The 20,983-nt window shown below is 37.6% G+C and overlaps 1 protein-coding gene across 1 annotated transcript; it reads right to left on the reverse strand.

Annotated features, from left to right (window-relative positions):
• Nucleotides 1–267: 267 nt before the first annotated feature.
• RHAG (Rh associated glycoprotein) lies at nt 268–18,394 on the reverse strand. The gene is made up of 10 exons (XM_080614669.1): nt 18,189–18,394; nt 10,593–10,776; nt 9,233–9,383; nt 8,889–9,036; nt 7,949–8,115; nt 6,872–7,009; nt 5,943–6,064; nt 5,210–5,295; nt 4,540–4,613; nt 268–2,328 (listed from the first exon to the last, which is right to left on the reverse strand). The coding sequence occupies exons 1-10, from the start codon at nt 18,322–18,324 to the stop codon at nt 2,251–2,253; spliced, it is 1,284 nt and encodes a 427-aa protein (XP_080470795.1). The 5' UTR covers nt 18,325–18,394; the 3' UTR covers nt 268–2,250.
• Between the last annotated feature and the right edge of the window lie 2,589 nt (nt 18,395–20,983).

Genomic DNA, 20,983 nt, shown 5'->3' on the forward strand with positions numbered 1-20,983 from the left:
TTTAATCAGCAACAGATTTGAATACACATGTTAAAAGAAATTTTGTAGACAAATGTTCAGTAAATGGCTTTAAAATAAATTTGCCTTTCAGGAATGAAGTACAAAAAATATTATTCTGAAAGAGATAGTACTGCATATCTGTAAGACAGTTTTCAAAGTTTTGATCACCCACCGGTGTTTTGGAAAAGGGCTACGTGTCAATAAGCTTGGCATTTGATTAGTTTAAATAAGAAATAATTTCTAAAAAGCTGAAATAATAATAAGATATTTTTTTTTATTTTTTTAAGTCCAACTTATTTATTTAATTAAAATGTAATCCATCTATACTTAATATCATAAAAATAAAACCCCACTGCATTAGAAACATTAAATTTGAAGTTTTCACTTAGAAAACCACCAATCCCAGTGGCTTCAGTCAGTTTGACTCTTACAAAGAAAGGTATATCTTTTCTGGTTAGGACAGGAAACAGAAAATATGTTTTAAAGTTGGCTGACCTAACCTCCAAAATGCTGCTAACTTGAGAAGTATGAACAATCTTCTAAGGTTTCTTCTGAGAATGGCAGAAATCTAAGAAAGAGCTTTCAGAATCCTGATGGTGGAATTTAATTTCAAGTTGAAAGTTTCACACAGTTGTTGCCATTTAACTATTTTTTTCTAGATATTTTTGTGCACAGCTTAATAAGTGAATGAATTTTTACTCACTTTAAAAAAACCCAACAACTTATATCAGGGAGTTTGATTTGTGCGTGATCAGCATCTCTCCATCATATCAGAGTGGACACCACAGGAGGAAATCAAACACACATGGATCACGGAATCACAGAATTTCTAAAGTTTTTTAAGGAAAAATGCATCAACAGAAATGAAAATGTCTGTTATGAGAGGAGGTTTTTTCCCTCTTAAATCAAGTTGGTAATAATAAGTTGGAATATAAATTGGAATGGAAATAAGTTGGTAATATAAAAGTCTTGAAAGTTCATCCACTGTAGCTTGTCCTGAATCAACAGTGTCTGTTTCTGAGTCTGATTAATGCCTAGAGGCACTGTGATCCTTCTGTTAGATTTTCATCTCCCATCCGTTGCCTCTTAATGGATTACCACAGGTAGGTAGGCATAGATGTGTAGCTCTGCTCCCAGCTACTGGCAACTCTGAGCTGCTTCAGATATCTCAGTTTTTGTCTCTCTTAATTGAGCAGCCATTCTCATCACTCCTCAGGTGGAGTTAATTTACCTTAATTTAGCTTCACTTTTCTTCTTTCTGCTTTTTCTTGTTTTAGGAGGCAGTGACTTCTAAAGTAGTGACTCATCACACAGAAGTTCTCCACTGAGTCTTCTGTAGGTTGAATACAGTTGCTTTCTGATCAGTTCCTAAGAACTCATGTTTTTTCTTGGAGCTAGCATTTAGTTCAGCTTGTATCTTTTGACATTAACAGTGCTACTATCCACTTATTAATGTTGGACAAAATAAGAAGTATTATGTAGTTACCTGTTTTTTCATAGCCCTACTCAATTCTCCTATTGTGTCTTGAAACAATCTAAATAAATCTACGCCAAGATTCAATTTATTTTCACCATTTCACTTTCTTCTCTCTTTCAATAAACACAGTAACAAAGAATCTTGATAATAATGTTGCTACATAGTATACCTTAGTAATCACTACCTTTTGTGCTTTGGCATGGAAATGATTTCAACATTTTCTTTCTTGTCATAACGAATCTTTAAAATACAGATCATTTTCTCCCCCATTCGAAACCAGGACAACACACTTTCTGAAAAAGCTAATCTGGGATGCTCTGGTGAAAAGTTGTTAAATTCCAAATAAGCAATAACAATCTGTTTCTTCTTGATTACCCCTATGCAGTCCCTAGGCAGTCACAGATGTGACCGTAACACAGAAATATTGCAGTTTACGTATGGTATCCTGTGGTAGGTTTGAAACACAAAAGTTGTTTCAATGGCTATATTGATTCACTGGTGACAAAAGGTAAAATAGAAGTAATTTTGTAGAGCAGTTTGTGGTGGGTTTTTCTGATGAACAAATATATTGGAAGGATCTCATTAATTCATCTGAGTTTGGTATAATAACTACGTATTCTACAATCAAGCTTGTTTTGTATTTAAAAATTATAGCTACCTACTGCTCCCTGTTGAAAACCTAGTGTGGTTAGGACAACCCTTGTAAGTTGTTTTTTAGCATTAGAAACTTGAAAGAGCATCATTAAGGCAAATATTACAGATTAATACTTTTTCTACATGGTGGCTTCAAATCTGCTGTGCTCATCATAGTTTCTGGAGTGAATTTCATGTGGTTTCTTCTCTTCTGGAACCTGCCATGAAAATCAGAGAAGTTCAGTTGATGAGATATAGACTTTTGCCATATAAGGAGACCAAAGTGCACCAGGAATATCACTGTATTTGTATATATTATGTTTCTGTTTATTAGTGTTGATGCAGCCTGACAAGAACCACCAGTTCTGAATTATGAGGGATGAAATAAGGATTTTCTTAATAGAAGAATTCCTTAACACTGATGTTAGCGATGTGAGTTCAAAATTTACCATCTGCAATTTTCAAAGAGCTTTAGAGGAATAAGGCGATCATCTCTAATGAAATGAAAAACAAAGTTGTATGCTAACTGTCAATGTCTCTTCACATTACCTGATAAATCTCACTTAGAATATTTCTGAGCACATTTAAGAACTTTAATATTCCTGACATTTTTGTTAATTACATATGACTTAATTACATAAACTGGAGAGAGTCCAGCGCAGGGCAACTAAGATGATTAAGGGAGTGGAGCATCTCCCTTATGAGGAAAGGCTGAGGGAGCTGGGTCTCTATAGTTGGGAGAAGAGGAGACTGAGGGGTGACCTTATTAGTGTATATAAATATATAAAGGGGGAGTGTCACGAGGATGGAGCCAGGCTCTTCTCAGTGGCAAACAATGATAGGACAAGGGGTAATGGGTACAAACTGGAACACAAGAGGTTCCACTTAAACTTGAGAAGAAACTTCTTCTCAGTGAGGGTGACAGAACACTGGAACAGGCTGCCCAGGGGGGTTGTGGAGTCTCCTTCTCTGGAGACATTCAAGACCCTCCTGGACACATTCCTGTGTAACCTTATCTAGGTATTCCTGCTCTGGCAGGGGGATTGGACTAGATGATCTTTTGAGGTCCCTTCCAATCTCTAGCATACTGTGATACTGTGATATGACAGCCTCTTTCAGGTTTTGCCAAAAAACAGTGCTTTGACTTTCCCAAGGTCAAATGGAGAATAACTTGCAGAGCTGTCATTAATAAATGTTTTTTTCTGATTGTCATGGCTACAGCTGATCTTTTGGCTCACAACTTCCCCTTAGACTGCAAACTGTCTCTGACCAAAAGCCAGATTGAGTGGTTGGTTCATAGTGGAATTTAATTAACGAAAAAACTAACAAAATATCCCTCTGCTTAACAATGTATAATTTAAAGGGAATGTATATCATCTATTTCTTCCTGAGTTTGTCCTGACATAAAGAATAAAATTCAGATTTCCCAGATTAAGAACCTGTCATTGGTCTATAATGAAGGGAGATGCAGAAAGCCTACAAATGGTACAGGGAATTTCTTAAGTTAGCCAAGACGAAATATATGTCTGAGTTTCTGCTCTGCACTTGATTGTCATCCAAATCAGAGATGTATGTGGGACTCAACTGATCAAATCTAGGTCTGTACAGTACAGAGCTCTACATCTGAGCTAGGCAATGAAAGGTCTTTCATTATCAGTGGGGATTATAGATATTTTCAGGGTAGCCTGTATTCATGTAGCCTAACACAGATCTGGGAGGATTCAGATGAACTGCAATCTAGACCCATCTCTTCATAGAGCATAAGGGGAGCCTAACAGGGCTATTTCAGATGTACTTGTTTCTCAGCTCATTGCTTGCATCTTCATGCATAAAAAAATAGTGCCGGGGGGCTATCTTCTTCTGATAACCTCAGTGGTCAGATTGTTCAACCAGGAAGCATAACGGCTTCTCCTTAGCTTAAGGGATACTCACCCTACAAATACTGAAGAAGAGCTCTAAATTTCACAGAATCACAGAATTGTTAGGGTTGGAAGAGACCTCTGGAAATCATCTGGTCCAACCCCCTGCCAAGGCAGGGCCACCTAGAGCATGTTTTATTTAGTATAAAATTCTAGATCATGCTAGAAAAGCAACACCATTTACCCCAAAATGCAAATAGCATGTCTAAACTACAATATGGAAAAGGATGCCTGTCACAGCAAGAGCTTAAAAGAGATTAAGAGCTCCAGTGAGGTTTCAGTTTTTTGGATCTATTTCTGCTTCTTATTCAAGGTTAGTCCAACTTAATGGCATGACAAGCTAGCAAGTCCAAAAAAGACCCTGAGGGTAGTCTTAATTTCATAGCCTCAGCTAGAGAAGCATTTTTGAATGTTGACTTATATGTGCAAGCCACAAACCCTAGGAAAGTAGGACTGCAATGTGCCGTGTGTATTCCAACATAAGGAAAATAAAGAAAGGTTGTATCTTACCTCCCAGAAAACAGAGTCATCAAAGCAGTTCTGGTCAGACACTTGTCCCAAGAAAGGCAGCTTTAAAATTCCACCTGCAGGAAAAACAGCATCAGAGGTTAAAAAAAAGGACAAAATGACCAAATAAATGTTCCTCAGATGTGCCATGGGGAGTCTTCTATGTTTTCTGACTCATTTCCTAGTCTACAGAAATTCCCAACCACCTGGTCACTCATTAGGAGAAGTGATGCAGTTTTCTTCATGTCAACATGAATAAGACCTTGTTTTTAATTGCTCAGACCTTTCCCAGATTTCAGACTGGAATTTTTGTTTGTAAAATATCCACAGTCACATGGAAATACGTGACACCCAAATGAATATGCCTTCATCTCAAACTAGTTTCTGTTCAGAATTTTAAGAGGAGAATTTAATCCATGACAACATCTTGCTATTCCTATGCATAGAATGCAGTTTCTTTGGAGTATGTATTCAGCAAGATATCTAGGCTTCATTTGAAGACAAAATTATTGGAAAACTGTTTTTATATTTAAGTTTCTGCCAGTTTGCCATCATGCGTTATTTCTATTTTCCTATTTTGTATTATTTACATGAAATTGTTGATACATTGAATTCTCCATGAGCAAAACTCTAAATTCATACATATTTCAGTTGCTATATGTGTCGTACTGACCTGTCAATGCTCCACCCGCCAGTGCAATTCCAATTGTGCTGCCCAGGGCAGCAGCCTGCATGCCAGGAGTTAAGTGGATATTTTGCCTGAAAAGGGTAGAAAACCAAACCATTGATAATCAAAAAGTTATTGGACTTTGAGACCGGTAGCTGGTCTTTCTTGCAATATTTTACTTGCTGTCTGCTGGACAAGGTGGATCATAGGAAAATATCAGCCATTGCTGTGTACAAGACAGAAATTATGATTTTATTTTGGTTTTGTTTTAAGACTACAGAAGAAAACAAGGTTTTTAGAAAGGTTATTAGTACCTTCAATGCCTTTAGAGAATGTTCTCCTTTGTCAAAAGGCCAGTATTCTATCTTTCTGGAGTCTTTTAAGATAATTGAAATAGCTCATTTTGCTAATTTCTTGGAAATCTTTGTTACCAGCAGTGTAATTGTAGAATCATACTAAAGATTCACCTACATTTGAATGGTTCTTATGGTTTTTATGATGTTTTAGATTTATGTATTTTTACTTGAACTTTAAATTTGGAAGAAGCTTGGCATATAAACAGTGTGCTAAAGGCAGGATATCAAGAAAAGTCCTATTTAAATCAGAACACAATGTCTGACATCAAATCAAAGATGCAATTTCTGCAAAAAAAATCATAATTAGATTCAAGGAGGGTGGAAAATTAGGATAAGCCTTTAAAAATCAATAGACTCATTTCTCTCTTCTCTCTGTAACTCACCTAGTTTCGTCATTTATTGCAGTTACTACGATGCCAGCAATACCTCCCAGTATTCCAGGTAACCCATGTAAATTATGAACTCCACAAGTGTCATGAATGTTCAACTTGGATGCCAACAAAGGCTGAAATGAGAAGAAAGATGAAGTTTATAGTGAGTTTATAGTCTTCCATTATCTCTAGAATGATATGCAAAAGAAAGGAGTGGAGAAATATATGAAACAACTAATTTAGGTATACAAAGTTTAGATATAAACCACGTTTTCTTTCCCTTCACTGTGAAATTGTTTATATGAAGACAGACCCAAGTCTGTAGGTACAAGGGTACAAATTTCCAAGCTACCATCATAAATATAATGGTACAAAACGCAGGACAGTCTACTTAATCTTAATCTTTTCAGCCACTGCAGTGAAAGTTAAAAGAGGTGGTTAAGTAGCCCATACACACTTGTTCTGAGTCTGCTTGCCAGGTAATTTCTTCCAGAATGTTTCTCAATCAGGAAATTCCAGTTTAATCCATTTTAGTCAGAATATTTTTTCTACATTTTGCACATGAAATAATTCCATTCTGCAATTCTTAAGTACTTATGATTGCAGATCTATTTAGAAATTTTAGAAGACTGAATAGTCCTATTTCACTGATGCATGGACTTGGAGGAAGATTTCTGGCTGCTCCTTGAACAGAAATACCAATTTTAATGAACTCTAATGTATTTGTGATCCTTCTCTGCTTCTGGGTGATAGACTGAAGTTAGCTGATAAGCATATATTTAAATCCCACTGATTTAAAAATTGCTGTTGTCTAGAGTTTGCTCTCTATACTGGTGATATCAGCCAGGTTCTAAACTCCCTTTCTAGCAAACTAAAGGAGCTCCAGTAAAGCCAAATAAGCAATAAGTACATGAGAACAGAGCTGGTTCCTCAGTACTTACAGTCAGGAAGTGGAACCCAAGGACAGAGATGATTCCAGCAACGCTCCCAATGCACATGGCAACAAAAGGGTTGATTGACAGGTCAGCACAGGTACCCACTGCTACTCCTCCTGCCAGGGTGGCATTTTGGATGAGAACCTGCAAAGAGTATACAGAGACAGAGATGATGTACGTGGAACAGAGGCGCGTTTTAGAGATGAGTGACTGAAGGCTTTTTTGCATAAGGAAGTTTTCCTTTTCTTCAGGTGAGATTTTTTCCGATGAAGAATGAACAGGAATTTAAAACAGGATTTTCTGTTGCATGATCAGGGTGTTGGTTGATGCTGCTCTCAGCCAGTTTAACTGGGATCAGTTTAATGAAGTCCAACTTTTGCAAAGTCACCAAAACTCATCTGACCTCTCAAAAAGCCAGGCTGAGCCAGTGAGAACTGCTTCTACAACAGCAACAAATTCTGCAAGCTCATTGAACCATGCCTGCTCACTCTGAGCTTAGACATACACTTCTTCCAGCAACTTCTGGAAGTTGCACTTCCAGCAACTGCTGGAATGAAGTGCATGAAAACATAGGGGCTGAATTTTAGGATAAGGAGATGAAAGGTTGGCAGTCTAGCAGCCTCAGCATTGTTTGGTTTGTCTACTGTGCAGCTGCCCTGTGAAATTGCCACAGAACAGATCGTTGCTTTGAGAGCCCTATTCTGGCTATGGCAATGCAGTAACTCACATAGGATCTTTAGAATAAGACCCAAAGGTCCACCTGAATGTTGGACTAATGTCCCTGTGGTCCAGCAGGTTCCATGGACAAGAGAGAACAAGGGAGCAGGACCATCACTGTAATGTCTAAGAGCTTTTCACTCTCCAGATACAGTGATCACACTGAGGAATCACCACATACCTGAAATAGGGGGGGTTGCCACAGGACCCAATTTTACATTATAGTTTTTAGAAATATAATAGCTCTAATTTTGCACATAGCATGAGCAAAGGCTCCAGATAGTTCATGGATATTGTAAATCTGCCTAATGATCCTTATTATAGAGGGGTGACTTGATTTATCAGAGGTTACAATGTGATTCTTACCATACTGAATTTGCCTCTTTGATCCAGCAGACTGGAAAGGGCGAATGTTACAACAGTACATGCAGCCAAGGAATAGTAGGTGTTGACAATTGCTTTAATATACAAAATGTTTTCAGATGCAGCAGCAGAGTTAAAACTGGGCCAAAAAAGCCAAAGGAACAAGGTACCTGGATGAATGGAAGTCAAAATGAAATAAAAACTTTTCAGTCACAAGGGGTATTTCAGTGTGAAAGATCCAACAGAACAGAACTAGCTGCAAGAAATGAGGAAGATGATCAATAAGAAACATGAAATTGCCAAAATGCTGGAAGAAATAATAGATTATGCAGAAGCTTTTGACATTGGCATTTGTGGTTTGGACACCTGGTATTAACCAAATCCTACTGGAAGACTTTGACACATTGTGATTCCCTTGTCATGCCCCCTTCACTGTAAAAGCTCACCGCCACTGTGAAAACCATATCAGTATAGGATGCATTAGCAAGACAGTTCACATGCAAATACTTTATCCTCTATTGATATAATTGATAGTTTTAGCTGGTAAATTGAGCTATGAACAGATCTCACAGACAGATAGGTGTAGAATAGGTCTCACAGACAGATAAGTGTATGGTTTCTAATGTTCTTTAGTGAGACAAGCACAGTTCAATAATTTGAATTATGGCCAGCTTCTACAAAATACTGCTTATAACAGAAGATTTAACAATACTTGAGTCACCACAAATGCACAGTAAAAATGCATCTTTAATTTGATTTATCCTACAGGAAAAACTGTAAAATTATGTGTCATTGAGAACATCGTGCATGTATCGGACAAAAAATATATGCGTCTAGGAGTGTACTTAAGAAAATGGATGCAGTGTAATAATAAGCAATCATTAAAATGTAGAAATGAAGGAGGGATGAAGAACTGATCAGCATTCACTATTACATCACTTACCAATCATGGCAGATATGTCCGACTGATAGGTGGATTCTTCATTTTCATGTTTTTTTTTCAAACCAGGACGGCACAAGACCAGGGTTACGGCTAAACCAAAATAAGCTCCAAAAGCATGGATGGTCATTGAGGCTCCAACATCTGCAGCCTGTATTAAGGACCCAAAGTAATGCCACAGATTTTATACAGCATAAAGATGAGGATTCAATGAAGGAGAAGTCAGGATGTCCTTAATAGCTTATTTTCTATGATAGAAACTAAAACCTAGAGTATGGAAACTGGAAGTATTACAAAGTGAAAGCATTTTTTACAAACAGAAAATAATTATTTCTAAAAAACGATACCTGAAATATTTTTGTAACTAGATGTTCATTGCATGCAAAGATTGTAATCTCCAGAATTGTTAATATCAGCATCTGAAGAGGACTTGTTTTCCCCAGGACTGCTCCAAATGAAATCAAAGCGGTTGCTGTACTGAAGTCTGAATTTATCATGCTGAAGTTAATAAAAAACAAAGCAAAACAAAAAACCAAATCAGTTTAAAGAGACCTGAAAGAAGGCTCTAATATCAAACCTGCCGTATCATTAAAATGATAGAATTTTACATCTTCAGACATACAATTATTAAGATCATCTTTGGGAACAAAATTTAAGCCAAATCTTTCCAGATGGGTTTTGTAGAGATCTTTTCAGCTACTGAGGAAAAAGTTTGGGAATGTTATCTCCTGTTTATACTATATATGTGCTTAGCTGGTTGAAATTACAGTGAAAAGTCAGATGAGATATATATTTCAGATGTGCAGAAATATTTTCAGCTCTGACTGTCACTGGACCTCCAAAGAGGATAGGGAACTTAAAGCTTTGGTCAGATGGTCTATCTAATTTCAAAAGCTTTGTGTGACTTTCTATCACTGTGAATCATGTTTGCATTAGCTGTCAGGAAGGACTGGTGTTAACAGGTCATGGGGAATGGCAAAGATAAAGCCACAAACTGGTCGAAACCTTGCAGCACGGAAGGACATTAATTACAGATCCCTCTACAAATGCATATCTGTAAGCATTAAGGAACTATTTATTTCTGCTTGTCCCTCAGTAATGTTTGGATGTTGTTCCTTTCAAAATTGTCTACAAGTTGTCTCAGAAAAAAAGAACTGCAGATGTGGAAAACAAGACCTTGGCAGAAGCAGGACAGATGAATGGGAGGGGTAAAAGTATCTAGGGACATTGCTCATGAGGTCTCTTATTCTATGATTGAGGTCCAAAACCTACTGCAGTACGGTACTCATGCAAATCATTCCTTGAGAAGTAGGAGAAAATCTTATGAGTGGATAGATATACTGTTCCAGCCATGTTCTAGCCGCTCTTCCATGTGTTGTGGAAGGGCAGATCGTTTCATGCCTGCTGGCTGCAGGAGATGCTGTGTTACTGCAGGTATTCTTCCAGCTTCCACAGCTCCAGGGAGTCAGAGTAGTCTCTACATGTAACGTATCACCTCAAATTTCATCCCACACTTTGGTTCCCTTGGCCCGGTGCACCACATGTTGCCCCTTTAGAGGTGAAGGTCAGATGAATGTCAAAAGGTGGACAGTAAGGCTCAAACAAATTTCAGTGAACTTACAGTTTTATCCTGTAGATATTGTAGTTTAAGGCTTCTCCTGTTATCTTAACAGATAGAAATGTCAGTTTTGGTAAATTCACGTGTACCTGTTGCTGTTAACATGAATTTTCCCTTTTTGCATGTGCCAAAATCCTTGCATCAGGGTTCCCCACTGGAGACCAAAGGCAGCAAGGAGCATGCTGATACCAACACTGCTGAATCCATATTTCTTCAGAAAGGTCATCAGGAAACCAAAGCCAACAAATATCATCACATGGACGTCCTGAAAGACTGAAAGGATAACATGACTGTGTAGTGACAATGAAGAGCGAAGGGAGGCAAGCTAGGGACAAATGAGGATTTAATAGAAAATAAAAGAGTTCCAACTCATGTCATCATCATGTGATCATTACTTTCTCTCTTCATGACCAGTCTACTAGTTGAAGATTGAGTGTCTGGAAAATGCAAGACCCAGTTACAAATTTTACTCCTTGCTATATCATTGTGGATAGAACACTAGGTCTCTATACTAGAAAACTTAGTATATTTGGAGTTGTTCTCTGTGTATGAAGCTACCTGGAATATCACAGCTTCATGTCCTTACAGAAAAGTTCTCTTCCCTCTCAAACAAAGCTTGTCACATACAACATGTTCTGGCTAACTCCAAAATTGACATGAGGTTTGTTTGGTAGAGTGCTTGTTGACTCAGTGAAAGGTACGTTTCTGATCCCTAAAAATTACTTTCCAAGAGATTGATTTCTTTCCATGTGTAAAAGAAAAAGGCATTTGAGGTAATGTCTAAACTAGCAAATTAATATTGCTAATCAGCATATACTTAGCCCTCCTTCAAACATGCTTTTTCCTTCCAAATATGAATTTCGTCTAGGTAGTTGTTTTTACATTATTTTTATTTTTACTTTATTAGGCTTTTTAATGCAAACTGAGTTTATCACCACAACATAAGTATTTTAAAATTTAAAATATATTTGTTACTCTGAACTGGTTTGTGTGATTTAATGGACTCTACAAAACATGCCTGTGTTTTGTAATTGAATCTTTCTCAGATGTTAATGTTAGTAAGAACCTCAGTATACAGAAATTGTTTCATTTCATTTCTATTTCATTGCCTCTTACATGGAAATACACAGGAAAAACTTGGGACATTGTCTTGGTTAGTATAATATTTGGCTTGAAGTTATATTTCCCAGTTACCTATAGTTTTCCTATATGCATTACCAAGTTTAGCCAAAAGAGGGCCCAGAAGTATAATAAGTTACTGAAGATTCCTAATAAACTCTATATTTGCGCTGTCATATTCCAGCCCTGACCTAGCACAGAAATACATACATGCTTAAAGTAAGATCCTTCACACTGGGCTTCACACATCTAAGGAACAGCACAGAAATGCAGTAGGTTTGCAGACATCCCCAGCCCTTTTTCTTCCTTTTTAGGCTGGACATTTTCACATTTATTTCCTGACCTCAATAATAGCCAGTGATGGGATTCTTGAGGCCCCTGCAGTCCTTTGAAAGCTTCCTATTTTCCTCCATGTTACTCAATTTCCAGAACCACCATCCAAACTCTTGTGTTGTGCTTGTTACTCATTTTAAAAGGTACGCAATTAACTTATCCTCCACATTTAGGCTTCTGCTTTTGATACGCTTGGATATTTTGTATCGCAATGCTGTGTCAACTTAGTTGTCTTGGTTAGAGCTCAACATATTCCCTTACTTCAGAGGACCTGGCAAGAGATGAAAGAGATATGGCTGGAGACAATCCAAACCATGCTAATACAACCTTCCTGATCCTATCAGCTGCAAAGTCTTTAGTAGCTTAGGGGATGCAGAATCCAAAACACAGCTTAATCTTCCCATATTCCTGTGTCAGGGGGAGTCCGGGGGAGGGAGTGTTTAGGAAAAAGACGTTAAAGTACAAGATAATTTGACGGGTACATTTGTCTGTGCACCCTCTCAGCTTGCAACAGCCTGTGTCACAGGAACACAGAACTGTCTTCCTATCTGACTTGACTGTGGTGGTGGACTGCACATCTAGAGCACCTCTCCTTCAAATGTCTTAGAAAACATGCAGCAGTGGTTAGTGCTGGTAGATCTGAGTGGATAGCCTTCCCGTTGTTCCTGTACCACCACCATGATGATCTCAGGTACAGGCGATTACCCTGATTTTCTTTTTAAGTGGGACAAAAATATCTTAACAGTCACATGAGAGATCTCTTTTCAAATAAAGGAGGACATAACCCAAGATTGATTTCCCTCTTTTTTGAGGATAAGTGGAAACCGGATGCTGAACAAGCTTTTTTTATTGTGTTTAAAATAATTTTCTATGAATGACCATTCACTTAGTAACCTGTAGGATCAGCACCTTTGCATTTGACAAGTGGCCCTGTTTATTTGTCTGACTTTTGTAAAACTGCTTTATTAAGAGCTTGTTAATGTTACAAAAACCAAACCAAAACAAAACTGAACTGGAGGGCAAACCCATAAAAGCTACACAGTGACATCTACAAAAGTAGACTTTTTGTTTGACTTTGGCAGAAGAAAATGGAAGTCAAAATGATACATGACTTCAGCAGTGTTCACTTTATATTACACTTGAGTTTCATGCACAAAATGAGGGGCATGTTTGAAAATTACCTACTCCCTTCTTTTTAGTATTTAATCAGCCTATGCCATGAAATTTCCTATGTAGTTTTAGTTTTTCCCATTCAGGGTAGTCAGCTTCAGGTAAGAAAATTTTTCCAGTCTCCTAGAAGATATTATTTTTTGTTAGCTTATTACTTGCTCTGGTTTGCAATCTCCTAGTTACAATTATTAACATAACACTAATGTTAACAGCTAACCATTAACAATTTAGTTCCATTGCAGACAAAGCAAGTAAATTTTTCTCATTGAAATGTTCCCACTCATGTATACCACATCTTAGTAAATCATGTCTAGATTAATAAAAAGATGCTTTAATGTTTAAGTAACCTGAGTCTACATGTGAGCAAAAGAATAGGTTTCAAAAGCACATTGATGACTGAAGAGTTTAATTCTCAGTGCCCGTCAACTGGGCTTCTGCATGCTCAGGTCTCTTTTGAAAGGTGCTCTTAGAAATCTTACCCCAGGCCTGAAGAGTAAAAGCAATTCTTTCTAAAGCAAGCAGCTGTTGACATGTAATCTTGGGTCCTTTTGAGGGCAAGCCAGGATTCATATAAATGTTTTAAAGCTATCTGGACTTATTTACACAAAAGATTAAAACTAGGTTAATTTATAGATGTTGAGGGCAAATTTCAAGAGGTCTAGCCCATATCTTGTGATTTAACTACCTCTTTTAGACCCTTTTAAAGAAAATAAGGTCTGGAATTATTTTGAATGATTGGGAAAAAAAAACATGATTTGAAATAAAGTGTTTCAGTAACTAGCTGTGTTTAAGAAAACACAGTTCTCTTCTATGGGACAGGAAAATAAAGATTGGGAAAAACTTTCCAGCAGATCCTGAACAGAACCACTACACATGATTCTTCAAGGCTGCCCATGATCAGTGTATTAATTCCACTGCAAGGTTCCCACATGGTTTTCTGTCTCAACACAAATATGCTTGAGGCACCTGGGTTTATACTAAATACATGATTTCGCTCTGCCTAAAGAAATAGACTGTAGAACCCTGAACAAGAGGGGTGCACGAGTTTTCCTAAGCCATGAGTGATGGATCAATCACAGGACATTATGTACTGGACACCGGTACTAAAGAAATCCTCTAAGAGCACTTCCTTTTCACATGCCCTTGTCCTCCCATTCTAGCGGCACAGCACACCTGATGTTGTCCATCCATATGCTATGCTTGTATCTGCATTCATCAAAAATAGATATAATGCAAAGTTATGCTTTGGGAATGATCTCAGCTCAGCCCTCCTTACCCAAGTACAAAACTGTGGTGATCTTCAATTGTTATTTTCATCTTCCTTCAGTCCAAAAATGCTACAACAGCTTTGATTCATGGTGCTGATGTATTTAAGGCATATAATAGCAAGCTATGCACTGCAGTTCTGAGAATACAAATTGGCCTCTGGTCGAAACAACTAAATCTATGAGGTACAGATGGGTTAACATCTCTGGGAATAGCATGGAAAGCAGTTTGAATCCATTGTTTTGTGAATTCAGGGGAAGTCCTGGCACAGGATATGTCCTAATACATTTATAAAACCATAGCACTAACTTTCTGCTCGGTCCTCAGACAAACTGTGCTCTTGTGTGCATTTTCTAGGCAGGGAATTTTGAGAGGCAGAAGGCCTAAAAGTGAAAACATGGGTGTAAGGAAATCCTGCTTTTATTCCAGTTACTGTGAATGAGATCCATCAACTTTTTTAAATCAGCATCGAAAAGTCCAACACTAAATCTGTGGTGTTTGCTTAGTTTATGTCTCTACTGGTGACCTGAACAGCCTGCCCAAAAGGCAAATGGCATTATTAGGCAAATTACACCTGTACAGCTACATGCTCTTCTCTCCCAAAACACTGTTCCCACCTGTACCATTTATTGAGAATAGTCCCTTAACCTATGCTATGTCTAAAGCCATACGTAGGAGAAGGTCAAAGTGTTGGTTTGACCCAGCAACTTGCAACTAAGTACCACACAGCCTCTCACTCATATCCGCTGCCTAATAGGGAAGGAGAATTTTAAAGAAGGTAAACCCCATGGATTGAGATAAGTACAGTTTAATAATTATATATATATAATATATATAATACTCATATTACTACTAATAATAATAATGAAAAGGGAAATATCGAAACAAGAGAAGGAGAGAAAACAAAAACCAACAAACAGTATGAAACACAATACAATTGCTCACCACCCACTGATGGATGCTCAACCCATCCTCAAGAAGCAACCAGCACCTCCTGGCCAACTCCCCCTGGTTTATATACTGGGCATGAAGTGCTGGTATGGAATACACCTTTGGCTAATTTGGGTCAGGTGTCCTGTCTCTGCTCCTTCCTGGCTTTTTGTGCCCCTCACTGGCAGAGCATGAGAGACTGAAAAGTCCTTGATCTGGGCAAGCATTACTTAGCAATAACTAAAAACATTAGCAAAAACTAAAAAGTGTGTTACCAACATTGTTCTCAGACTGAAGCTAAAACGCAGCACTCTACCTGCTGCTAAGAAGAAAATTAACTCCATCCCGGTCGAAATCAGCACAATGAACCAAAACCATGCCAAGAGCTTGCTGGTAGTTCAATAGTGTAGATGGTTGGGGGGCAGTGTGCACTGCCTGTGCAGGAAGGCATAAGAGCCAGCAGGCAATTTCTTCCAAATATTTTAGACTCTGATATTAGGAAAGGAATAACTGTGGGTGATCCCTAACTGCATAGATTACTATGCTATAGTGTTGGGATATGGTGAGAAGAATTCTTTCCTCTGTGATGTTGATGAGGCTTGTGCCCTGTCTCTGATGTATTTTTAAAAAGAAGTTATTAAATTAAAAAAAAAAAAAGCAGGGCTGGGGGAGAGTTTTGTTAAGTGTGAGAACAGCCTATCCCAGGAGCTCCCAGGGATCACAATACCCATGGTGATGCATGTGGCATAGACAATCTTCATCCAGAAGACTTGTTTACTAAGAAATGCACTACATATTTTAAAGGACCACTGAAGACTTAAATTACTAGATGATATTTTGAGGTCCCCTCCAATCTCTAGCATACTGTGATACTGTGATACTGTGATACTGGCATGAGGATCTTATGCACCTTTCTTAGTTTTCCTTGGTAAAAAAGACTCAATGAAAATGCAGGTCAATTTTGTATCAGAGCTAGTGCACATGACATTCAGACTGGAAAAGGTAATTTTCTCTGTTCTTGTGGTGTGAAAAGACCTTAATCTGAGTCTTAAGGACCCATTTCCTAGATAGCATCCTTCTGGTTTACCAGATTTTACAAAGATGCTCAAAAAGCTATTGTTCTATGGCTGTATCTGTTGTTGTTGTGCTGTTTTGGGGTAAAGTCAGAGAAGAGGTAGGTGGACAAGGGTATAAGGCAATAGCTATATTAATAAAGCAACAGTACCTGAACAGAATTATCTGTGATGTCGAGTTATTAGTGTTGTTTCTGGCACAGTTTTTGCCTAGGCCTATTGTCACCTCCTAGGTCACAGTGGACCAAGGATCATTCCCAATAAGCTGTCTATATATTGGACCACCTAATTTAGGGACTGCAATAGTTCAATATCATAGAATCATAAAATAGTTAGGGTTGGAAAAGATCTTAAAATCATCCAGTTCCAACCCCCCTGCCATGGGCAGAGACACCTCACAATAAACCATGCCACCCAAGGCCCTGTTCAACCAGGCCTTGAACACTGCCAGGGATGGAGCATTCACAACTTCCCTGGGCAACCCATTCCAGTGCCTCACCACCCTCACAGTAAAGAACTTCTCCCTTATATCCAATCTAAACTTCCCCTGTTTAAGTTTGGACTTAATCATGGACATGGCTAAGCTGCATCTCAGAAAGAGAATGGGCTCTAGCATAAACTAAGTTACTATTTCTTCAGGATACTGCTGGATTTTAGTGGTGTTAACCCAAATATGATTAGTTAGCCCCTGATGTTCATCAGCTGACTTGCATCTGGAGCTGAATAATTTCATGCATTCACTGTACTCTCCAATAGACACTTCTCTATTTGAGAATAGATAGCCCAAGACTGCTAGGTGGTGAAGTGACCATGAGATCACATTCCTCTGTAACAGTCACTGAAAAGACAGTTGGAAAGATAAAAAGAGGGATACATTCAAAATTATATCAATACGACATGCAGGCAAGGAAGTCAATGTTATGATCCTCATTAAGAAGGCATAAGAAGACTACAAGTTGTTAAAGCATCAGAGGCAAGAGAACAAACAACAAACCCTCAATGTTGCCAACAAGACACAGGCTACTCCTCTGTATACTTACTTTTCTATTTATTTACAGCCTGATCTTTGTATGAGGAGGAATAGGGTGTGAGAAGTCAGCAACTATTTCTGAGGCCAAAACTTTTCCACTGAACTTGATCAAGCATTTGCAGAACAAAAAAATCAACAGAAATGTTTACAGGCTGAACCATTACTATCTACAGTTGAGCCACTGCTTTGAAAGATAGGAGGGGGTTATCCACCTTGTGACAAAAACTATTGCCATTTGTGGAGTCCATTTTCTGTAACCATATTTTATAATGATGATGAATATATTGAATATGTTGCCCAATTTCCATGTTTTCGTAAGAAAACCTTTTGAAGCCTTGATGACAGAAATAAAGTGTTTTGTTCATTTTCATAATCAAGATAGAAGATCAGGCAAGAAACATTACCACCCATTTCTGGAAAATGCTAGCATTGTTCAAAACAATCAATATTTCTCTAAGTTTTAACCCGCTATGCAAACACTAGAACTATTTTCAGGATTTTTTTGTACCAGAAGAGGTAATTGTAGCAGTTAGGTCAATTTAGTACCTTTCAGAACCCAAAATACTTTCAGAATTTTATATGTGCTCAGCTTGAATTTGCCTTTGAAGCCTGCTGCTTTCACACCTCAGAAAAGGTTTGTTTGCCCCAAAGAATGCCTTTCTTTTCTAGCTATATTGGTAGGCCTAGAAAGTTAGTCAGAAATCTTATTTAGGATTAGTTTAAAGAAATTATAACTTCTGTAAATGTCAGACAGCAACACTTACTTGGGTATAAAATTTCAGGGTTATTATCTTCTTGATATTCCACAAATATCCCAAACAAAACAATGATGATCACTTCCAGAAGAAGAGCCACAACTGAAAACTTGAACCTCATGTTGGTGTCAAGAGCTGAAGGCATTGCAGGAGAGTAGTTGGTTGTGAGAGCCTGGTAAAAGGCACTTGCCTTTAGTGGATCCTACTTCAGTGGATCTGGGTGATATAGCAAGCAAAAAAAAGAAACAGCCAAGCACACCGTCACACCCACAATGGGAGGGAAACAGCATGGGCAATATAGTGTTTTCTATTTCCCAGGCTATTTCTGTGCATGAAATGCTGGCTTACATTTATTTTTTCAACTGGTAATTCACACAAGCTCATTTAGCCACAGATATGCTTCTCACTGTCCTATAAGTATTTTAAAAAGGAAACAGCCTATATGAAAATCTCATGGAGACTGGGTTGCTTCATGTAGTAAGGAACACAGCTTCAATCAAATGAATAGTAGCAAATAATGAAAAAATGAATGGTAGCAAATAATTCCTTCAAGTTGTAGATTTCATTTTAGAAGGCAAATAATTTTTCTTCTTCTATGAAATATGGATAATATCCTATCTCTTCATATAGGATATGATAAACAAAGAGAATCTCTTTCAGCAAGGTGGGGAAGTTCTTATTTCACAGTGAATGAGTTACTCAGAGCACATGTTCTTACTGTGAATTCTAATTAAAATAAAAGTAATTATACTTCAGGAGAAAAAAAGGATATTCCTAGTCGTAAAAAAAATGAAGATTATTAGAAAGAGGAATTAGAAAAAAAAGCTCAGATTTTCAATTTTATTTTTTGTTTTTTTTTGCGTTTCCCTTAGCTCTTATCATTCCCTAGACAATGAAAATAGTTCAAAGACCAAACCTCCTAAATGGTTTTAAAAAGATCAGTTTATAAACTTTCCCATGAATGAAGGAACAAATTATATTTCACTAAGATTTCTGTTGAGTGATCACTTGTTCTTGAGATTCACATTGCTTGTCAAAATTTGTCTTGACCCTTCAAAAGTTTTTATTTTATTTATGTGATACTAACTTGTCCTTTGTTAATCCAGTATTCAGAAGATAGGCCAAAATTGTAGCATATGAGCCTTTATTTAATGAAAAATTGTATGTGTTAAAAATATGGATGATATTGCAGTAGTAGATTACTTGGTCATGAAGTAGTAGTGCTAAGGTACTGCAATAAAATTCCATGTCAATCCTTAAGTACAAAAGTCAGCATAATCTATCAATGCTTGGAGGTGGCACTAAATTTAGCTGCTGTCCTGTTGAGACTACTGTTGGAAAACTACTCACATGCTATGAGATTTAAAGAACTAATTTCTTTTTAAGGTACATCTATACTAGTGTATTGGCCGGTGCCAGAACCTTTTCTCTGGTCCTGAGGCCAATTTTATCAATATTTATCAATCTTTAATTTGCCAAGCGGGTTGGCAAGGCACCGTTCAGGAATGATGCCCTGTTTATGGTAACTCCTGGACTAAGCCTGCTTGACACAGGTCTTGCAATCTTAAGAATGGACAAAAGTAAGAAGAATGTATCAGTCTAGCACAGAATCAAACTTGCAAGTGGCAAAGCTAAAATAAGCATATGTGTATTTTTTCTGTGTAGCAACTGTATTTCATTTGAACAGCTCAAAGAGTGGAAGCAGAGCTTTGTTAAAAAGCTACTGCTCATCCTTGCTGTACCACAGGATAAGGCAATGTTTGATTGTAAGGTCCTGTGAGCTCCTCCATTTTTACAGGAAGTGATAAAAAAAGAACAAAATCACAAGCAAAGTTGTTTTTTACCCATAGCTCAGCCATGAATATCTTGCATTATTCATTATATAATGTTTTATTTAGTGAATATCTCACATGATATGAGTGCAATCCTTATATAAAGTCCTTTCAAGGGTGCAGAAAAGGCTCTCTATTTGAAATCTCACTGGGGAAAGTGACTTTTAATAAATTTTTAAACTTTAAAATGGGTCAAGTTCCTTCAATTAAGTCTTTCTCTGAGATTATTACTTTATATAATAAATTGCATGCTGGTACAAAAGCTCACACACAGACACATAATCTACATCGAAAGAGTATTCATACATGTCTGTTGGTCACATTATGCTGCCTTTGTAGTTGGTGGGAAATTATGTAAGTTTAAACAAAAGGATTGATATTAATTCTCTTGAACAGTTTTCTTAGGAAAAGGTATATAGTTCTCATTTCCCTTCATTGATTATTATACAAGCTTTTGATAAAGAGTTCAGATTTAAGCATTCAAACTCTAGAAACTTGACTCAAGACCAAGCTTTTCAAACAAGATTTTCAAGGACTTGCCAAATGTGCTTTTTTTCTCTGCTGCAATATACATGGCCTGTGAAGTGCACGAGATGAGGGTCTGTTAACTAAGAGTATAAACAAAAGCTGTGCTTCAGCATGTACATGCCAGAAAGCTGATGTACCAGTGTAAGTGGAATATGCAGTTCTTAAGAATTACATCTAGCAAACCTCACGTTACCTTCTCAACAGACTACCCAATGCCCAGCTTTCCCTCGTGCTGCACCCCCCGCCCCCCCCCTTCCTTTTCTCTTTTTTTTTGGCCAGAATGAGCAAGTTAGCTATTTTCCCAGTGAAGTGAACTAATGTCCAGCAGCCACGATATATACATGTACAGGTGATTTATATGCTAATAGGGACTCAGAAGAAATTGTATTCCAATATTTATGTATTCCAATATTTGTTCTTCTAACTAAATGAAACACATATCTC

Source organism: Psittacula echo, assembly GCF_963264785.1.
Source record: "Psittacula echo genome assembly, chromosome: 4".
NCBI lineage: Eukaryota > Metazoa > Chordata > Aves > Psittaciformes > Psittacidae > Psittacula > Psittacula echo.